This window comes from Leuciscus leuciscus (genome assembly GCF_965113295.1).
Source record: "Leuciscus leuciscus genome assembly, chromosome: 7".
NCBI lineage: Eukaryota > Metazoa > Chordata > Actinopteri > Cypriniformes > Leuciscidae > Leuciscus > Leuciscus leuciscus.
The window spans coordinates 30,300,373-30,322,333 of record NC_138731.1 but is presented as its reverse complement, the minus strand read 5'-3'; the positions used below and the strand labels follow the sequence as shown (position 1 = coordinate 30,322,333).

Genomic DNA, 21,961 nt, shown 5'->3' with positions numbered 1-21,961 from the left:
ATCGTCTTTAAACCATCACCTACGGCACCAACTCTCACATTACCATGCCATGCGTTCAACTCAAATGCCTGACTACTTCATCCACTCTTAAAAACACTGCCACTGTCATAATGCTGCGCACACCATTTCACACCATCTTCACTTCTAGATTTGTTGGCTTCTCTTTTTGGATAGCTGGTGCTCTTTTGTGAGCTTCCCAGACACATCCCTATTCAGTCAGTCAACAATTCTGTTGCCATAATCTTTAATCATGTTCTCTTTCCCGTCACTGACTGTGTTTGTGTTGATTTAGGCAGAGGTAACTTCCGTAACTCTTCGGTGCCCCGCCCCTTGGCACGAAATGTTACACAGAGACTGAGGCCTCGTGGTCGTGTCCCTCTGATTCCCCCTACAAAGACTTTCAGGCCACCCCCTGTGTTTCGTAACTCAACTCTCAACAGGAAAAGGGGTATAAAACATTGGCGGTCTTCACATTGACACAAACACAAAGCGAGTTTTTCTTTTAATTGGGGCCTTTAACTGTTCAGCTTTCCTTTCATGCTTCCAAATATCTATCCAGCCATCCTTACTTTCATTAATTCATTCATTCTGTCATTAATTTAGTTTTTTTAATATATATATATATATATATATATATATATATATATATATATATATATATATATATTATGGATGTTAAACTTTCTCAGTTGATTGAATTGGCTTTTGTATATATCTATACATTCTTTTTTGCATGTGGTTTCTCTGTTGGGTTTTAAATTCATTTATTTAAGGGACTCTTAGGACCTGTTGACAAGATTTGTGTAATCTAAAGGGAAACCACACTCACACACAGTCTCTTTCTGCCAGAAGTCTGTTTCTCATCCTATCCTCTTCACACTGCCATTTAATTCTGCACTACTGCTGATTACTCCGGTGACACCTGATATTACAGCTGAAACTAAACATTTCAACATTTTAGTCTTTTTTTCCCTTCACATCTGGTCTCTTACTCTTAATATTTAACAAAAACACTCCCGTACTCATATTATTGTTTTACAGTGTTTCTGTATGCTTTTAACACATTTCTTTGTCATATCCTTTGAATGAAATGGGTTTGATTATAACAGTCTTTTGTATCCTGACAGTGCCTCATGGTGAGGGCCATATAGGCCTTTCAGCGCCCAAAATTCAGAAGGGTCCCAGAAAGCAACCTGGTAAACTCCTTCATGGATTCTGAATGCTAATAGTTTTATCTTGTAAAGGGGGTTTCAATATATTTCCATTACAGTCCTTGTGATGTTACTGTAGTTTCAAAGCCTGTTGTGTTCTTCAGTTTTGAGTTATTTTGTAGCCCCTGTCCCAGAAAACTGTGAATCTAATTGTGCATAGTGCTAGACTGGATACAGTTTTAACATATTGTTTGAGATAGATGTCACTGTTTGGTAGAAAACATCTCTTGTGTAGAGAACGATTCCCTTGCAGCTGGATTTTATGACAATTCTAGGCCAAAGAAAATATTTATGCACTGTTCATGTCATAATGGATTTTCAGAGCTTATGGTTCTTTGGAAAAGCATGACAGATCATGAGCATGGACCCTCTCACACTTTCTCCATCACCTTCTCCCAACTAAAGATAACACTGAAACTACATTTTGGAGAATAAAGTCCCTCTGTCCTTACCCAATTGCTCATCCCATCCATCCAATCCGGCTTTTATTCGAAAGTCTACTGCCCTGAACACTTTTGGCAGATATATGATTACTTGAGGAAAACGTGAAACTGTTTTACATTCATTCATTTTTTTTCATCCTAAATTAGATTCCTGAAAATGATCTGGAGTGTTTTGCGAATCACATATTGGAGTACTGGACCGTTAAAGAGAGCTGTGGGAAATAATCATGTTTTGAGATTGATTAATTGACATTTTTCGGTCAATATTATCCTGGATTTCTATTTTGAGTGAATATCCAGAATTATAGCGGTGTAGTTCTGCTCTCCATCATAGCATTGGTCCCGTAGAGCTGTTCTTGGAGACGTTGCAGTCCTGAGAGTCTGGACAGCATTAAAGGATCCCATTTGGCTCTCACAATACCCTGACTGTGCGGACATTAGCCTGATGTCATGCAGTATTTTTTTTTTAAATTCCAACCATGTGAATGTTATTCGGAACATACTTTTCCTTCACTTCTAAATGATAGTCAGTGCAGTGTTTTCTGGCCTTGGACATTTATAATAATGTGAAATAGCTGTTCCTTTATGCTGATATTATTTTTAATTGAAAACAAAATGAAAAGGACCAACACAATGAAAAAAGACATAGCTCTCTTTTTTTGTTTAGACTAATCTCAGCCACAGCATGATTTTATGGGTTTTAATGTTTTTGCTGAACCCTTAATTAACCAAAAACTATTTCCCTATATCTCCTGCTAAACTTCTGTCTTCTTTTACAGTTAAGACAAAGCTGAACCAGGTTTCAGAGACTAAAGAAAAGGGTAAGAACACTGACAAATAAAGATATCAAAGTCGATATGGCGACAGTCGTTGCCAATTAATGAAACATTAATTCGTTGCCAATTAATGAAACATTTTCCATTTTAACTTTTAGAAAAGAATATTGATCTGAAGCAGATGTACCCAGTCCCAGATCGGAAACCTCTAGCTCCACCCACTACTGAAAAATCAACCAATAAAGAAACTTCACAAACAACAACACCACAATCTGCTTTTGAAGGTATGGTCTAATGCATGTTCTGCATTATGTGTTAAAATTCGAGTATTTGTGTGCCAGTTTCTATTATAAAATTGCAAAAAGATCTGCTGAGAATAATAGGTGTAATAAGTCTAACAGAGTTGGAGTCTTGATCTTTTGATTGTTTCATGTATGTCTTTGAATCTTAGGCAGTCGTTTTCACACCAGTGACAACTCCTCTGTATTCAGTCCTCATCCCGTATCTGAGGTGGATGCAACGGGGAAGAAACGTTTTGTAGGTAGGTATATGGGTCAAAATCATTTATTGAGGAATTGGAGGTCTATTTTACAATTCAATCTTTTGACAAGTCGTCGCCTGTCGTCTTTTTGCAGCGCCTCATGTGGTCTATAGAACTGACAAACGCCCGGAGGAGCCCTGCTCTGTCACTCAGTCTCTTAGCTTCTTTCCTGATGAGGAGGTGGTATACATGAATGTCACTGGCCCGCCCAAGACACCTCCATCCAACCTTACTGTAGTCACAGTAGAGGGATGCCCCTCTTTCGTCATCCTTGACTGGGACAAAACAGACAATGAGACCACAGGTAGACTTAAAGTCAACATGAAATAAAAATTGACCCTATTTACTTTGTTAGCGCATATTATTAGCCTTGTGGTGAAAAATTAATCTGTGCAAGTTAATACACAGAATAAAATGGTTTGCCGTGGTAATCTTTAATCAAAATCAAAAAGTTCCTTTTCTGATGATGTCAGTTTGACGGCTTGGGTTGAAAACGCTTCACCACTCGCCTCAAACCGTTAGTCTGCTATGAGCAGAGATGGAGAGGAGGAGCGCTAAAGTAAAACCCTGCCCTCTGTCAGAGAATGTCTAATAAGGGGAGAACTTCCACTCTCAGTAAACTTCCGGCTTCTGAACTGGTTGCAGTTCCACTCTGGTTCCATATGAGGGCGCTCACAGGACGAGTGCAGAATGAATGGAGGTCTATGGAGCTATACCCTATAATTTTTTGTCTAGTAATTTGAATGTTGTATTCGAAAGGAGATGCAAAGAAATTACACATTGCTGGGTGTTATATTTTTTAGAGTCACTTATTTGCTTTAAAAAGTCTTTTAAAATGTCAGTGACGTCATACACATCGTACGACCAGAGATACTGCTTTACGGCAATCCTTCAGTCACTTTGGTGCTTTCGCGCTCTGCACTTTCTTTTCTCTCGAGGCATCGACAACACAGGTAAATACACTTGCTAGAAGAGTTTTTGTTTTGTTGTTTTAAAAGACCACGCCGAAAACACACACACACACATGATGACATCAAGCGGTATCTCTGGTCGTAATCAGTCCTTCACTGACCAATCAGCGTTCATTAGCAGAATGCTAGCGTGTTATGGGCAACAACAACTCAACCTGTAAGAAATCGAAAGGACATAAGTACTCGTTCATTCAACTTTCGACCTATAACCCATGTCGAACTTGCAAAACCTACAATCAAATCTGAGATTTCTCAACGGCAATCGGGTGAAAGAGACAAATTTAGCCGTCTAGCTCCATAGACTCCCATTCATTTTGCACTCATGGGCGATCGCCCCCAGTGGAACTCTGGTGGAACTACAACCAAAATTCGGTACAATAGGACTTAATTCGGTTGTTAAGTCGTGACGTAACCAATACTCTTTCCGGGTCCAAAGTCCAGGTCCTCTCTACCTACCTACCGCTTTCGCTAGTGTTTTGGTTATTATTGAGTGTTTTTACAATGCCGCAGTGCTGTGTCCCGTGTCCCGAGCTAACTCACTTCAACCTCGTAAATCTTCTTTTTCATTGATGCCTGGACTCTACCCTTAATTATGCCACCTGAGTGATGAGCTACACTAACCACTCTGTTGGTGTTAAAGGAATTTAAACCCTTTTTGACCGCCAATGGTGCCTCACTAAGAAGGACGTGATCGTAAATAAATTTACAGGTTCCACCGTTGTTATTTCTGGACGAGAGGAGCGCTTGGACCCAAAACGTCACGCGTGACGTCAGACTTAACAATCGGATAGGGAGTGGCCAGGCTCTCCGTAGACAGGCTCTGCTTCTGTTCAATATTCGATTTCACTTGGAAATACTTCACAACAACACTAGAGAAAAGTCGTTTGCAACTTCCGGTTCACGGGGACTTTAAAATAGGGAACTAGACTTAAACTAGAGACAGTATTGAAGTTGGTGATGGAAAACTTGAGAAATTAAAGTAATAAATGACAGAATTTTCCTTTTTGGGTGAACTAACCCTTTAACTCTGAAATGTGCATTAGCTGGACAAGCCTGAAAAATGAAGCCTGGTTTGAGCTTAGGAAGTAAAATTTATGATACTATTGTTGTCAGATTATATTGCTGATTTGAAATATGTCTTTGAACAGTACCCTTGACAAATCTTGATAGATTTTTAGTCTTTTCTCCATTCCATCAGAAAGGAGCTGTAGTTTTATGCCCATTACCTACATAAAAAATAACTGCCCGAGAGAGGTGTTGCCAAGATGGCCGCCAAGTGAACTGGCTTTACTTGAGGCTTTGCTTAGACTTACAAATGAGTCATTATTTACTCATTTTAAAATAAGTTAATCCAAACCTTCCATGGAAGAAAGGATATACACTGCCATTCAAAATTTTGTCTGTAAAAAATCTGTAAGAATTTTTTTTTTTAAGATGGCTCTTACTGAGGCCAGATTTATTTGATAAAAAAAAAAAAAAAAATGTACAAGCTGAAAAGCTGCCATTATTCCAGTCGTTAATGTCACATAATCCTTCAGAAATTATTTTAACATGAAAACAGTTTTCCCCCCCTGAATTCTTTAATTAGAAAAAAAACAAAAACATTTATTTTAAAATAGAAATCTTTTGTAATTGTCTTTACTGTCACTTTTGATTAATTTAATGCATATTTGATGGTTAAAAGTGTTACTTTTAAAAAATCTTACTGACCCAAAACTTTTGACTAACGATTTTTTGTGGTCTCAATAGAATATGACGTAGTTTCCTCAACCAAGGGTCCGGATGGAGAAGAGGTGTCCATCCAGACAACAAATCAAACACATACCGCTGTGGAGAACCTGAAACCAGAGAGCAGGTATGAACACATACCATGTTCTGTGTCATGGACTTCCTAAATTAAGCTAATTGTAATTGCTACACAGTACACACTAACCCATAGCCCTATTTTAAAGAAGTCTTTAAGCAAATTGGAAATGAGGCAATCATTTAGTCCCTTCATGAAGCAGTTTTCACTGTGAGGTCTTCAAGGTCCCCATATTATTTGTTACAGTAACATACATCTAAATAATAATGTCTGGTTGTCTGAGCAATACTATTGGTTCAGAATGGTTAACCCTCTGGAGTCTGAGCGGTTTTCTGGGCCCTGGAGGTGTTCTGACATGCTCTGACATTTGTGCTTTTTTCAGTTATTTATAAACATGATAATGGCAAAGGTGTAAATTCACTCTATATAGCACAAACAGGGCTACCAAAATATGTGATCACCATGCATGTATATTTTTGAATTTTTAAGAGAATAATGTTTATGCGTGGTTATTGAAAAAAATAAAAATGAAAGTTGCTGAAATAAGACCACAAAACTCATAATAAATATGTGTCAATAAGACTTTTGACTAATGGATGTTGTCGCTTCGAGTTCTGGCTTCAAAATTATGTGAAAATAGTCTTGCTTTATCGTTCACATAAAACAATACATTGAATTAAATTGATGTAAAACAGGTTTTGCTTGGAAAGCCAATATGCGAGGGGGGCGTGAAGGAGGAGTGGTTTACACCTGAGAATACAATGTCCCACCCACTCTGCATAATTAGCCATTCATTCAGGTGTGACACTGACTGAGCCACAATGCAAGGACAAAAGCTATATTTAGAAGAAGACTTATATTGACCATTTAAGATTTTGCTTACATCTATCTTGTAAATATGTTTTGCTATTTTATTAACTCCATTTTCTCTTGCAGTTATGAATTCAAAGTTACACCCAAGAACGAGCTGGGTGCAGGCCCAACAAGTGATCCAGTCAGTTTTAGTACTGAGTCAGGTAAGCGGAAAGAGAAATGTTAAAGGCCTAAGACATTAATTCATTGTGAATAAATTGTGTGTGTAAGAATATCAGCGAAAAGCTCCAACCACAGTATGTTCTGAGATCATTGTGAAATCATCTGGCTCATCCAGTGAATCTGAGCTCTATTTATTCCAGAAGTGTCCCCAATTGGCCATTGTATCAACAAGAGAAGCATTAATGATTTTTACTTTCAGAGTCACTCTTTTCCATAACAAAATCAATGGCATGTGAAGTTCTAAAAAAGAAATCAAGCGCCAATAAAGCAGTCTGCACAACTTTTGTGCTGTTTCAAGATATTTGAAGCCATACGAGAGCTTTGTGTGAAAAACAGACCTTAATGTAAATCATTCAAAAACATTCGAAAGCATCGCAGTGAGTCATAAGTTGCGTGAGAGCGGGTTGTGTTTGATGTCATTCAACAATTTAAATAAACTGGCACTCATGGAATAATAGAGTCAGGCAGGCCAAGGTAACTTAAGAACAAAAGATCGATCTCACAGGTGTGTGAAACTGGCAATGAATCATTGCTGTAATGTATATGTATAGTTAGCATATAAGCATTACTGTCAGCAGTGAGAGTAATGTGGCTAATGTGCCTAATAGTTCCAATGTGTTCACTCTTCTGTGTCTATTGAAGTCATTTAGGTAAAAAAAATACAGTACTGGGGCCCTGATAAACTGCCAGAAAATAATAATAACCATGAGGATATCTGACACAAGCCCTGGAAAATTGTACATCATGAAGGACAACTCTGGGGAATTTCCTGGTGCTTTAGATTTTTTGTAACTTTGTTAGAAATAAGTCCAGAAACATGCTGTTTTGATATATTCAGACCTTGAGTGGAGTTATTTACCTGATGGCATATTGTCTGGCTTATGTTTAAGGAAGGAATTCTTACCTTTGACAATTACGTGTTTGGATCAACCTAATTCACATATGTATAGTTTCATAGTAGGTATGGGGGAAAATGGTGAATTTCATAAATTTTTGGACATACACTTGCATTTACAGTACACTACCATTCAAACCTTTGGGCTTTAAAAGAAATGAACAATTTTATTCAGGAAGAATGCGTTAAATTGATCAAAAGTGATAGTAAAGATATTTATACATTTAAAATAAATGTATGCTACAAAATATTTCTCATTAAAATAAATGATGTTTTTAAAGTTCTATTTCACAATATTCTTTTAAAAACAAACAAAAAAATCTAACTTTTGAACAGCAGTGTATGGTGCTCATGAAGCTAATAGACATTAATGAAAAATCACAAAATATAGATTATGCATTATGCATTATGCAAGTTGCTTTGACATCATGTTTCTTCTGTACTGCAGCTGATCCTCGCGTAAGTGAAACCCCCACTGGTAAGTGTTTCAATCCAAGTATACAATGTATATTTAAAACACAAACACGCAATGTCTATACAAAATGTACACATCTAAACTATTTGGGCTCTCATAGGTAAAAATGCCATCTGGTCATCGTTTCCATTCAAAGCCGACTCGTACTCAGAGTGCAACGGGCGGCAGTTCATAAAGCGGACCTGGTACCGCAAGTTTGTGGGTATCCAGCTGTGCAACTCTCTCAGATACAAGATCTACCTGAGCGACTCTCTTAAAGGTCAGTATCAACCATTTACAGACTCGCCAAATATTTCTGCTAAAAGTAACTTTTTTTTTTCTTTCTTCAGGGAAGTTCTACAGCATAGGAGATCAAACAGGGTATGGGGAGGACCACTGCCAATTTGTTGACTCGTTCCTGGACGGACGAACCGGTGGTCCTCTTCCGCCAAACCAATTACCACCCAGACAAGGTTTCTTATAAAAAAAACATGTTTTTTAAACAAAAACACAATAATCTAAGACAAAAGATATGATGATTTCTCCTCTCTTATCAAGGCTTTTTCCGGGCCATGCGTCAAGAGCCTGTCAATTTTGGGGAGATCGGAGGAAATTCCATGATTAACTATGTGGCCTGGTACGAGTGCGGGATACCCATTCCTGGGAAGTGGTAGGACCTCGAGGAGCAGATGGAAGACATGACGGATAAGAAACAGCAGTTCCCATGGAAGAACCGGTCTTTTTTGATTGTCTACAGAGTATGTATCTCTGTTTTTTGGTTATCGAGCACATATAGAATTATTTATAGCTCAAACAATTCAGCAAACGCACAGAGCTGAATAAATGTTACCATTGAGATTAAGAAGTTAAACTTTCGATAATATAGGGAAGCAGGCTCCCTTAAAGGCTAAATAAAGGTGTATATTATTTATCAAAATGTTGAATATGTCACTTAAAAAAATGCAGTAGTCACATATTTAAGTGAAGTTTTTAAAGCTCTTATGTTCTATTCTTCCATACAATTTTTGTTATAGCTCAATTATTTAGTGGTGGGACTGTTTTGGGATGATGAACTTCTGCTTAGGAGTTGCCAAAGTAATTCCTAAAGGTGGATTTTTCTCCCAGTAAACAGACCTTTTTTGGACATTGCAAGTGTTGTGCTAAAGGTACCAGGTTTACTGGCTTTATATGGTCATGGCAGGAGTTGAAAAATTGGACATATCTGTAGTGTTTCAGTTACACTGGTCTCATGTGAATAGTCTCATTAAGTCTTTTGGCTTTGCTTATAAAATACTGTGTATTTTAACATTTATCTGGGTGCAATGCTTTGCCCCTAGACTTTCATTATAAGTGCTTTGACCATGTTTTTAGTTTTTTTTAAATAGAGTTGAGTTTTTTTCTGTTATTGAAACGCGCTGTTAATAACGTACTGAACGTACTGAACCCAGAATATTTCTTTAACAGCTCAAGTTCAACATTAAACAAGGAATTTAAAGAGTAGGCCACATAATCCAAGCCATGCAGCTTTTCAATTAGTTGTTGTAATTATCCTGTTTTTTACCGTTATACTGTTTTTAATGTCATGCAATATCACTTTAACAAGGAAGTCTATTGTTTTGTACAGAAGTTCAGTGACTCATGATTTCCAGAGAAAGCTTTTAAATGCCAGATTATATGAAAAATGATTTTATAGATGTTTATCTGCTTTACTAATAAAAGCACAAGCAATTTATTTAATTTTATGATCTCTTTTTTTTTGTGGCTGTAATTTTTTAAAAGAAAATACAGTTGTTTCTGAATCTGATATAAAAAAGATGTCCTGTTTTCATATTGTTTTAGAAGAAATCTTCAAATCGGTTAGCGAAAGACCTGAATCGCAGATATGTTTATTCCATAAACAAATGAATAAAGCTCCCATTACTTCAGTCTCAAAGTCTTTATTCACCTCCTGAAAACAGTTACAGTTTATACAGAAATGATAGGCTTCACTGCAGAGGGCCAGCCAGGGGTTAGTAAAAACCAGGACATTTGAAAAAGTAAAGAAAACAAGTAAAGAAAACTAAACAAATATCACTTACTTTGATTATGATCATTTTCTAGTGTTTAAACAGACTCATTGTTTATGACAAAATAACACCAATGAGGAGACCGGTGATAAAATAAACCACACACACACACACACACACACAGCTGTCCACTCCCACACCGTTTGGTCTCCCATGTGTGCAAACACACACACACAACCTTCACTAGCTCACTGTCACATGCATTCATACATGCACCCAAAGCACAAACAAACACAAACACAATATTAGGATGTCAAACATAGATTTCGGGGCTGATGTGTTGGAGACAGAGAAAACTTGTAGCGAGGTGCTATGGGGACATTAAAGGGCTTTTACCGATACCCAGGGCCCGGCTGGGTGTAGCCCTGGCCATAAGGGGGGCGGTTTCGGGCATAGGGGTTGGCACCCCCTGGGGGAGGGGTGGTGCCAGGCGGCGGGGTGTATCCAGGACGGGGCTGATACCCCCCTGTGGCCTGGGAGGTTGGAGGCAGGCTGTAGTTAGCTGGCTGCTGAGAGGCCTGGGATGTGTAATTTTGAGCAGGAAATGCTCCAGGTGGGTACTGGGTGGGTCCTTGGGGAGCAGGAGCCTGTGACTGGTTGGAAAACCCAGGAGCTGAGCCAGGGGCACCAGCTGCCTGAGAGGTAGTGGTGGGGTAATTCTGAAACTGCTGTTGAGCAGGCGGAGCCTGAGGAACACCAGACTGAGGAGTATAACCAGCTGAAAAAGAAAGTTAAATTAATCATTTAAAATAAACAACATTAAGGCTTGGTAATATATATGCTTTGGAGTAAACAGAAAAATGATTTCAACAAGCCACTATTGATTGCATTTCTTATATATATTTTACATATTTGATTATTTACTTTTTAGTAATTGTACATGTTCTTATTCTTTCATTTTAATTACAGGTTATTAGCATATTTGTTTGTCTAAAGAGACAGATTTTGTCTAAGTAGCTAGACTGCTTAAAAGTGCAAATCAGAAAGAGCAGTTAACAACTTTATGTACAAAAGAAAATATAAAATAAAATAATATTTTTTATAAATATATATATATATACAGTATGTGTATATATATATTCATATTCATTCACAGGCAAGGCTAGTTTTTAAATTATTTGCCATCCAATTTTGTCCAAACTTATCAGAGAAAATTAAGCATCAGACTAACAAAATAGTGTATGAATAATTGTTTGCAAAAGACTATCAGTTTTGTTATGAACCAGGCTTAAAGCTCAGCTGTAATTTAAGGAGAAATCATCAGTATGCATTTTAAAGAATTACCAGGGTATTGCATCCCGTACTGCTGCTGGGGTGCCGCTGGCGGAGGATATCCACCTGGAGCCTGATACTGCTGATACATCTGACCTGTTCAATCACAGAAAACAAGTTTTTTTTTAAGGATTAAGATTCACAGTGTTAAGGGAGGGAATTCCCATAAAAATCAGAAAGCAGCATGTTGGATCCTAGCGTGGATATCCCGCTGTTACTTGGTTTCACCAACAAAAGTTTGAGAAAAATCTGGAACACCAGAGGGCCATAAATATTAGGAACTGATCTCTCAGTCTGTGTTGGAATATAATTTAATGTAAGATATCTGGCATGTTACTTTGGAATATCAACAAATAAAGTGCTAATACAGAGGAGCTGATTGGAAACATGCAAATAAGAAAGCCATTTAACATTGAGCCGTCAATGGTTCGATTAAACGCTGGCGGTCGGTGACAGTCTGTATAAGGCACAGTTCCTGATCATGACCAACACATTTTAAACACTTTTATACCTAGTTCAGACAACACGACTTTAAATGTCGGCAGATCGCTGTGCTGTTCAGACTACATGACTTGCTGTCTGTAATCTGGAGTCTACAAGTCGTTGTGGTGTTCACACTACGTAAATGATTTGCAACAGGGGGTCAACACACTACGAGCTGACAACAACTGTCAGCCAACGACTCTATCCGGTCCCCAAACCACATTTTGACACAAACACATCTGGAACAGGAAATGATGTGAAACAGGAGTAAACAACAACAACAACAACAACGGCATTCGTTCTCCTGCACAGTTCAATAAAATTTTGCTCCATTTCTAGTATCCACACTTTTCTTGAAGCCATGTTGCGGCTGCAGTTTTTCTTCCGGGGACCTCAACCCATGCCTTGGTCTCTCATTGGCTGTAGCTCGGCGCGACAGCTCCAGATAATTATCATGCTAGATATTTGTCTGGCGTTGGAGAGGCGTCAGCAAGCCTCTTTGATGTCGTTGAGTTGTTGAGTAGTTCACACACAAAGATTGGCGAGTGCAGATCACCCGCTGATTTGCCCCTGCCGGCGAGCTAGTTGACTTGAAAATCGTTCTTAAAATTCAATAGCCTGAACTTGGCATTAGTTGGATTCCAAATGAAAAAAAAAAATTCTTACAATTATCCTAATATTTTTAAAGACCTTAAACAGCAATATAATCTTGCACATCAACAGACCTCACATATCTCAATGGGTAGAGGTAACAGCGGCTTCGCTGAGACAAAGCACGCAGACAGATTATCCAAAGTTCATAAATGTTTGTGTGCATCGCACCAAGATACTAATGAGAAAAGGCTGTGTGTGTGTGTGTCCCAGTGCAGCATGCGATGGGAACAATAAAGCAGAGAAAAGCATCACAACTCCATAGCTCCATGCAACCATGGCAACCATCCGCACAATATGCCAAATCTAGAACAGCTCTGCACAATTTATCATGTGCACTGCGTCTATCTGGAAGAACTTTGGAAGAGGAGGGGGTGGGATCAAACCCAATGGACGGGCGGAGAATAACATTATGCTCTTGACGCGAAGGCCATTTGATTTGTGGTTTGTTTTTCTTCCGCTGGACAGATTCCCAAGGGCCTCAGTTAGAAGACAACATCTGTAAGGTGCTTTTATGCTGCAAACAAATAAGTTGTGTGTGCATTGTTTGTATGAGTGTGAGAGAACATGTGTAAGTACAGGTGTGTGACCCTCCTGCCAAATCGAGATTCGGCCTGCATTTCTCAAGTGCACTGGACTGATGTGGAAGTTTTTTGGATAAAGAAAGAGGGGAGATATTCCAATGGCCAAGTGGAGAATAACATCATGCTCTGAATCCACTACAAAGACTTTGTTGCCATATGATTCTTTGTTCATTTTTCTTTCACTGGACTCTTTCCCATAAGCATCAGAAGAAAAACATCTGTAATAGGGATGTGCAAAACTACATTCTCAAAATCGACTGGCCAGACTTAAGGAAACCCTGAACAATTAGACTGATTTCTACTTTACACTTTTTTACAACTTTCTACAAGTGTACTGGAGTACAATTTGTAAAAGTGGCGATTTACCATCCATAGTACTAGAGGGAGGTTGTTGGACCCCTGAGTAAGGTGGGGGAGCCTGGGAAGCCACAGCAGAAGGGGGCGCTGCAGAGGATGAAGAGGCAATACTGTCTGGAGTAGCAGAGCGCTCCTCTGCAGCAGCGGTGGCGGCTACAGCTGGAACTGGAAAACAAGGAACAGATAAGGAAAATGTCCATCCATCCATCTTCTTCCACTTATCCGGGAAGGAAAATGTGATTCATTATAAATCAGGTGGTTCCAGCAGACAAACACACCTGTGCCAGCTCATCAACTGAAACTTACATTAATGCAGCAAGTGGCTATAATAAACCATTGAAAAGTACGAACTATGAATGTATATAAAGTGCTATAGTTAAAAAAAAAAAAAAAAAATGATACAATTACTTAATGAACATTAAGTGTATTTTTAAATATCATTTTAGGTTGTTTTTTTTAACACAGGGGAAAAGAACTCTGATTACAACAAGCAATTGATAAATTTCACAATTAATAAGTCACAAATAAGTTCTATGAAATCTGTACATGTATAAGGTACCTTGGGCATGTTCCTCAGACAGGCCAAATGCAGAAATGACATTCTTGTTGACCTCTTCCTGGTTCTTCAGGGGGTCAAACGCAGACATGCTAGCAGCACTAACCGGCGGGGCATACTTCATTGTTGAATCTACTGCATCATTCACACATTCTGTCACACAGAGACATCAAAACAAGACAGCTCAAGTACTGCCTTTCTGTTCCTCTAGGTCATTTATGAGGTTCAATTTAAAAGAGAAAGTTCACCCAAAAAGTTTAATTCTGTCATCCTCCTCATTCTGTTCCAAACCCATATGATAAACGTGTTTGAATACATTCAAATGAGACACATCAAGACATAACTTATTATTTATGAGTTGCTATGTTTCACGGTAGCAAAGCCTTATGGGTTGGGAATGACACAAGGGTGTGTAAATTATGTTTTCACTGAAAACCCTTTATGTTCTCCAATTTATACAATCTAAGTGAGCTTCTAGAGTGATTTTACATGTTTCAAATGCTTTAGTTACAGTATTGGATATGAAGAACAAAAGAATAACTCATGTGTGTACCGGTTTCTGGGTTGGTACTCTCTGGGACAGACTCTGAGGGGGGCTCCAGGCTGTCCAGCAAGCTGTTGACTTTATTCCTCAAATGGATCAGTTCTCTACGCAGGTGCTTCACCTGAGATGACTCCAGTGGCCGAGGCTGCCCATTCACTGCGAAAAACACGAGCATTATTTTTGAAAGCAGTGTCTAAATATTTCCATAAAACTATTGTTCTAATCCATGTTAGTATGGGTTCTACTTCTAACCAGCTGCCAGACATTTCATCAACCACTTCATTTCTATTTTTGTCATGCCTTTCTTTCATCCAAATTCCTGTCCTAACATTTTAAACATCAAAAATGTTCTGATTCGCTAGGATTTTGTCATTTCATGCAGCTTTTCGCTTTCAGTTAGGACGGAAAAATGACTTAACACTGAAAACTCGTCCCAATTCGCCTGGATAGGATGTCAAAGTCAACAAGTGATCAACAAAATTAGATCATTTAGATAGCCAGACTATATGATGAGGTAATCCAGAGTTTTGCCGTTTTGTGTGAGCTAGGAATGCTCTTTCCTAAGTCCATATGTGTGAGACCGCCTGCCACTTGAACCATTCCAGACTCTTCAGAGTTCACACAAGCTCTAGCAGGCGTCCAACCCAGCCCCTGGGCGCCAGTCACACGTTTGGGATGCATACATACACGTGACGTTATACAACTATGAACCAGCACATTTGAACTCTTAAAATCTTAATTCTTTACTTCAACCATCCAACAAAGGGCAGGGCTACATTTGCTAATACAAGGTCAAGACATGACTTCATCTGGCTGGAGCACAGATGCTTTGGACAGTGCACAGCGCAAATTTGACCAAAAGTTATTCATTTTTATTAGGAAGAGAAACTAAAATTGAGTTGGTACTAAAATCGGTTCTCTCAGATCACATGGTCTACACAATTTGAGCATAAATACTGGCTTTTGTTACACCCACGCAGATTGCAACCTTTGATTTTGGCTAGACTTGCCAAATAAATCAGTGTAAAATAGTGTATGAATCAAGCAGACCAAATCTACAGCTTCGGCAGCGTTTATGATGACACATTTGAAGAATAGTCGGCACATGCTGAGAACTGGCACTGACACTGCAGTGCAGATGTACCTGTGAGAGAGCATGACGTTATTGGGCAAGTAACCGGGTCTGATTTTCCTCTCTTAAGAATATTTGTTTGTGCCACAGACCAGTTAAAAAGAAGAATTGCTTTTCAGCACAGCTCACGAAATTGAGAGCAGATTTAGAGCCTATAAAATGACCCTGACCCTTTAAATTGATGACATGTATAGAGGAGCTTGTTAGCTGCAGAGATTTCACTCTTTTTAACCAATGAATTTACATGACTCTTCGGGTCATCATACATCATGTACAGGGCGTGAATTTTTTAAATTATTTTAAACTCACAATTTCTACCTGATTAAATATTTTAGAGCTTGGTATAACTAGAAAAATGTATGTTCTTTATAAAACAAGTGCTCATGGCATTTTAAGATTTTATTAATTTTAATGACTTTTCTAGGTCTAGAAATCACATTTTAAAAATTAGGCTTCCACATATATCAAGGTTTTCCAAGACCAAGGGAATCCTGGCTCTTCAAATAAAACACAGTTGTTGAGGAGGTGAATTAAAATACAAAATGTTTTATTTTAATGTTTGTTTTATCTTAACTGAAATCATTTTACGTGATCCTGAGGTATCCCGGCCCCCTGGTTGAGAACCAGTGCTTTGTGTTAATCAAAAGAAGCCACTGGTCACAATGCATGTATCAGAAATAATCAAGTCACACTTAAAGGGGTTACCAACAGATTTTAAGGTTCCATTGCACACAAAATCCCAAATGAACACCCCACTGATAACCTCACACGGTCATTTTCAGTTCAAATCTTGTTCTATTGCACCCTCTGCTGGACACTAAAAGCTCCAGCTGTGTTATCATTGAAAGAAAAAAAACGATGACATCTGGTTGGATGAAATATGACCACGTTCAGCATTTTTAAGATTAAAAGAGCTTAACTCCGCAATAATACACCATCCATGCTGATGTGGGATTATGTGCTTAACAGAAGAGTCAATTTTAACCCAAAGGTTAAAGGACACAGCTCCGTATAACACTGTTCCGAGTCACAAAGACACAATGTGGAATCAAAAATCTTTAACTTGATATATGCTTCTTTTTTTTTATGTAAAAAAACACCATCCAAAAAGCATAAAAACAACTATGGGCAGCATTTAAGCTGCTTGGTTCTTATAGTGCTATACACCTATTCTGTCAAGGGACACCATGACCACTGGAGCGTTTTTGGAATATGATCTTCCTGCAGGTAAGATAAACCTACACAAGCTCACTGACCTTAACTCTGAGCATGATTAGCACTGATGCGAACAGTGTTGTTGTGCCTGTATCTGTGGCCTAAAGTTGTTATAAGAATATAACTTGCCCCTCAGTTTGTAAAATGAACTAAAAACACATTTACAGATATAAACGACATAAACTTACAATGGAAGCCTAGCAGGCAGGTGGGCTGGAGGACTGAATAAAAATTCAAGCTTCAAGCTTCAGATTTTAAAGCAAATAAAAAAAATCCCCATTAGAACAATAAAGTTGTTTTACATAGTTATTTTAAGTTGCGACTACTTTTTATACCAATTAACTTCTGGTTGTGCATTACATAATTTATTGTTTTAATTCTGCTATATGTAAACAATGCTTTACAAAAAGTAACATCACATTCCTTTCATGCTCCTTCATGGTGCAGATACCGAGTGAAAGTAACAGAGTTTATACATGAGTTGGTAATTCCAATATACACATCACCAGTTTCATACGGACACCCTGGGCTTCCACTGTAAGTGTATTACTGTAAACATTTTTCATTGACTCTAGAATATTCCTTTATGTCAGGTTGAGCAAAAAACCCTAAGCATTGCTGGTTTCTTACCAAAAAGAGTGAGCTTCAATATTCTACTGCACTGGATCGCAAAGGACAAATCAGAACTGTCAAAGATGGTGATAAGGTCATCATCTGAAAGAGAACAGACAAATGAATGATAAAAAGATACATGATAAAAAAACAGAACAGAGTTTGAGATCTAGACCAAAGTCTGTAATGAAAAACTACTGAGAGATTTGATTAAGAACATATATAGGTTTATTTATCTTATAGTATTATACAACATGACTGATAAGCAAATGGATAAATACTAGTGCTGCCAATCCAAAAAAAAAAAAACTTAAATCGCACATTTTTCTGTAATTAATTGCGATTAATTGCACCTAACATTAACGGTTTTTAAATACATTTTTATATTGTAATACTTTCACATGATTCTCCAAAATAATGTACAAACAAAGACTTTTATTTATTTATATTTAATGGCATCGTTTTGCTAATCACTATGAACGAAGGCCAGTATCACTGATAGCAGAACTGATACTGATGTCACAATTACATGGATTTTTTTCTCAGTTTTAGCCATTAATTATAGCCATTTAACATTACACTATAATTAAAAGCTATCATCTTTAACATTAAATAGGCTTTTAAATTTTTATTTTTTTAAACGTTTAATATAAGTGAACTTAAAACAATTTTCACATCAACCCATTGAAATAAATGTCACATTTAGCTGTGCCTTATGCTGAGGGCTCAACACTAAGGTTTTTTTCTACTGGCCCAGGCAGACCGGTTCAGATTTTTACCTGCCCTGCTAAAATGCATAAAAAAGTAATTGTTTTCATTACATGGGTTATGACCCATATAACCTTGTAAACAGTGATTTAAGATTTTTAGGTACGTCTAACAGGTAAATATACAGAAATTGAATAATACAGCAATGATTTCTGCATCTGCGCAGACAGCGCAGTTAATAAACACTGCACAGTCTTCTCTGCATAAATTATAAATTGAATATAGATTAATCCTTAAGTTACAAAGTTATTCAGTCAAGGGCAGTGAATGATTTTCTCTTTGTTCTTTGATTAACATTAATGACAGACAGCAGCAGGTTTATTAGGCTGCTGTCACTTTAAAACCAGACGCAGACGATGCGGATCTGACACGCATCCTATTTTCTCATAACTCTTTACATTAATTTAATACTTTTTAACTTATTTAAGACTCTGCTGATGAGGATACTGGACAAAAACGGTGTGTTTTTTAGCGTTTAAGTGCGGGGGGAAAATTCAATGCGGCTCTGGCGCGCTGTCTGAAGTGGTATTCTGTGTGCTCGTTTCGGGTGTTTGTTGACAGAGTCGCTTCACAGACAGTGCATCAGTACATATTTGAGTTCTTTTTTTTGCATCTTATACTTGAATGGTTTAACAGCACTTGAATGAATGATAGGGTGATCATATACTGTAGCGTAGCCAAAGGACGACACTCACGTGACATTTTGCCGTTATTCACAATCACGAAAGTTTATTATTTGCATGCGTATTAAACCTTGGCGGTTAAACATTTTATTTGCACGCTGTTCTGACAGGCACACCCAAAGCAGCACACACTAAAAGCCTGTCAAACAGCGCGTGAGTACTAAACTAAGGTACATTTAGCGTCTCTTTGCGCTTCAACTGTCAAATACACACAAGGTTTACAAAAACAGCAAGTTATGTCTTAAGTGAATGTAAACAGTGGGGAGAAAACCCGGATGCGTGTCTGTATATTAGATCAGTGCATGAGGTATTAAAGTGACAGCGGCCTACTAGACCTACTGCCGCTTATCATTAATGTTAATAAAAACAAAGAGAAAATCACTTACTGCTCTTCACTGAATAACTTCAGTAGCTTTAATAATAATCAATGTAAATATCATTTATACAGTGAAGTCTACGTCGTGTTTTATTTTTACATATATTTATTCAATTTCTTACTAGAGCTGAATACTAACTGTTAAATACAGCTACTGTGAAAAAATAAAGCACTGTTTATTACATTTGTATATTATATTGCATTTGTAATGTGTATCTTTGTTCTTATTTATAATAACAAAGATAAAATAAGGAAAAATACTTTCATCTTTGCCAACCCCTCCTTTGGCCTAAATGGTCTGTCATTCTGTTATCTTTATTTATATATTTTGTTACCTTGTAAGGCTACATTTTTAAAATCGGGAAATGAATTTGGCTATACTGCTCAGCCTCTTGGAAAATAGTAAATTGTGATTTTCCTGATATGATATTTTTGCCATTTTACCCAGCCCTACATTGAGGGGGAGAGGAGGTTAATGTTTCAGATTAAAGATTACGAGGGCATATGAATTAAAAAAAACAAAAATAAGGGCAGAATAAAAAAAAAAGGATATGCACGGATAAGTCATTTATTATAAGCACAGCAACATTCTCTAAAAAATAAGTAGGCTATATTCCAAATTCATTTTTGATTTCATGGTGACAAACCTTCATCCTTATATTTGATGGCGACTTCATCGCTGCTCTGTAGCTGCCCACGAAAGACTCGCTGCATCATCAGCAGGAGCTCGTCGTAGGTGATGTCTTCATTGTGGATGGGGATACGACGAATATCATCCCCCAGCTGAGCTTTAATGATCAGCTTTCCACTCAGGTCCAGCTGGCCATTCATACTGCTGGAAAAAAATGTTTTACTGTAAATACTGTATTTAAAATGTTTATATATATTTCAAAAAATGGGTTACACTGACCAATGCCTACCGAGCATGGTATCCAATTTAATACAATCGCAATCGAAATTATATGAATCCACTGCAGAATGAATACAAATTGTCAAAATGGCCACTTATGCCAGCCAATATGACACTCTTACTATTACTGCACTATTAGCTTTAGAAGCAGCCCTTTTATAACTAATGCATCACATGCACATCTGATAGTACAACAACAACAAGCTGAAACGAAACACACTATAAGAGCTTCAGCAGAGCTCTGCCTACATGAAATGTACGCATATACAGACTTATATAGCTAATAGCCCAGAGTAAAACCTCTGGCACGATCTGTGATCTCACAATCATTATGTTCTTCTATCAGAAGCACATAATTCCACTCGCAACACAACAGTTAACTATGAAATGTGATAGTTGTAACTCAATGAGTGTCTTCACCCACCACTAACTTTCCTGCTTTTGTTATGGATATTAACGTCAGGGAATCACTTATGTCTTACTCAAACCCATACTCTATGACTCATCTATGAGGTTTTATCTGAACAAGTGCTACTGTCCATTGCTGGGACATACTATAAGTTCATGAAAGTCTAAGGGTCAGGAGATCTAAGATGATTTGGCACATGTAGATGGCTCGCAATCTTTCCCGGTACAGACTTTGGCCTCAGACAAAATGATAGGGAGACACATTTTGGGTTTTATATCACAATACAAACGGTTTGAGTGTGCGCGTTCAATCAAGAACGATCTCATCCGTATGTAACATGTAGACAGACCTGTATTTGACTCATATTGAATTCAACGACAAACACGATTAAAACTCTGTCAATTCTTGCCCGCTGGATCAAGAAAATGACTAAACCCAAGTGGCAAACTGGCAATCAAATCCTGATTTACTTCGCTCTTACATTACTATTTTAACACGTTGTATGAATTTGTCGAGCATATGAAGGTTTTCTCTGGTTGGACGTGTTAAATAGGGTAGATGACAGTTTCCAATAACAACAGCCCATCAGCTATCTAAGCTAAGCTAACTGACGATCGTTTAGACGAGAAGATGATGTGGTTTATGGGGTTTTAGGGCAACACCACACATCAGGCCTTTTAAAAGTCAAGCAAAACAATGATTCGTTGAAAACATCTCATCAGGCCTCATTCACCTGATGATGCAGCAACTTCCTGCCAAAAAAAGGTCTGAGCGTGACAATTCTCCCGGCGTAAAGAAAAAAGAATAATTACTGTTAACAAATCTCACATAAGTTATTACAACAATCATTCCCGTGTTTTAAATATTGCTATTTAACTACCCCATACCGTTTTTTAAAACACTGCCTTTTATACAAAACGTCTCTGTTTTTTTAGCTTGCCCTAGTTTCACACAGGCTAAGCTATGCTAATGCTAGTTTGCTTGATAACCGGCTAACTGCTAATGGTTATTATCCAGGATATTTTGCCCTACAAACCTGTAAAGTAACCATATAAACATATGTACATGTTTGTACGAGAAGCCCCGAGTCTCTACCTGGTGGTTTGGACGTGTCAATCCCAGCAGCAGCCTGTGTGTCCTGGACTTCAGCTGAACGACGTCTGACTGACTGATGATCGGAAACGCCTCACAGCGACCTGTACGTGGCAAAACC

General features: G+C 37.9%; 2 protein-coding genes across 8 annotated transcripts in view; one reads left to right on the top strand and one right to left on the bottom strand.

The window, feature by feature from the left end:
- Positions 1–10,055, top strand: part of abi3bpa (ABI family, member 3 (NESH) binding protein a) — a 23,347-nt gene extending 13,292 nt beyond the window's left edge. For 2 of the 6 annotated variants that reach the window (XM_082175252.1, XM_082175251.1), the window contains 12 exons: positions 293–448; positions 1,128–1,196; positions 2,434–2,475; positions 2,589–2,714; positions 2,882–2,971; positions 3,066–3,275; positions 5,692–5,797; positions 6,683–6,762; positions 8,125–8,154; positions 8,252–8,410; positions 8,481–8,603; positions 8,689–10,055. In XM_082175252.1, the coding sequence (XP_082031378.1) occupies positions 293–448; positions 1,128–1,196; positions 2,434–2,475; positions 2,589–2,714; positions 2,882–2,971; positions 3,066–3,275; positions 5,692–5,797; positions 6,683–6,762; positions 8,125–8,154; positions 8,252–8,410; positions 8,481–8,603; positions 8,689–8,804 (1,307 nt within the window). In that variant the 3' untranslated portion in view covers positions 8,805–10,055. Of the gene's footprint in view, positions 1–292; positions 449–1,127; positions 1,197–2,433; positions 2,476–2,588; positions 2,715–2,881; positions 2,972–3,065; positions 3,276–5,691; positions 5,798–6,682; positions 6,763–8,124; positions 8,155–8,251; positions 8,411–8,480; positions 8,604–8,688 lie in introns of those variants that run through there. The other 4 variants (XM_082175254.1, XM_082175253.1, XR_014207388.1 and 1 more) reach the window with 4 other exon arrangements.
- tfg (trafficking from ER to golgi regulator) lies at positions 10,052–21,961 on the bottom strand. 2 transcript variants are annotated; one of them, XM_082175261.1, is made up of 8 exons: positions 21,844–21,961; positions 20,077–20,264; positions 17,621–17,704; positions 14,653–14,799; positions 14,103–14,252; positions 13,553–13,708; positions 11,481–11,564; positions 10,052–10,914 (listed from the first exon to the last, which is right to left on the bottom strand). In XM_082175261.1, the coding sequence occupies exons 2-8, from the start codon at positions 20,258–20,260 to the stop codon at positions 10,529–10,531; spliced, it is 1,191 nt and encodes a 396-aa protein (XP_082031387.1). In that variant the 5' UTR covers positions 20,261–20,264; positions 21,844–21,961; the 3' UTR covers positions 10,052–10,528. The 2 variants fall into 2 exon arrangements, with proteins under 2 accessions (XP_082031387.1, XP_082031388.1); XM_082175262.1 differs by having other exon boundaries at positions 20,077–20,261; positions 21,844–21,955.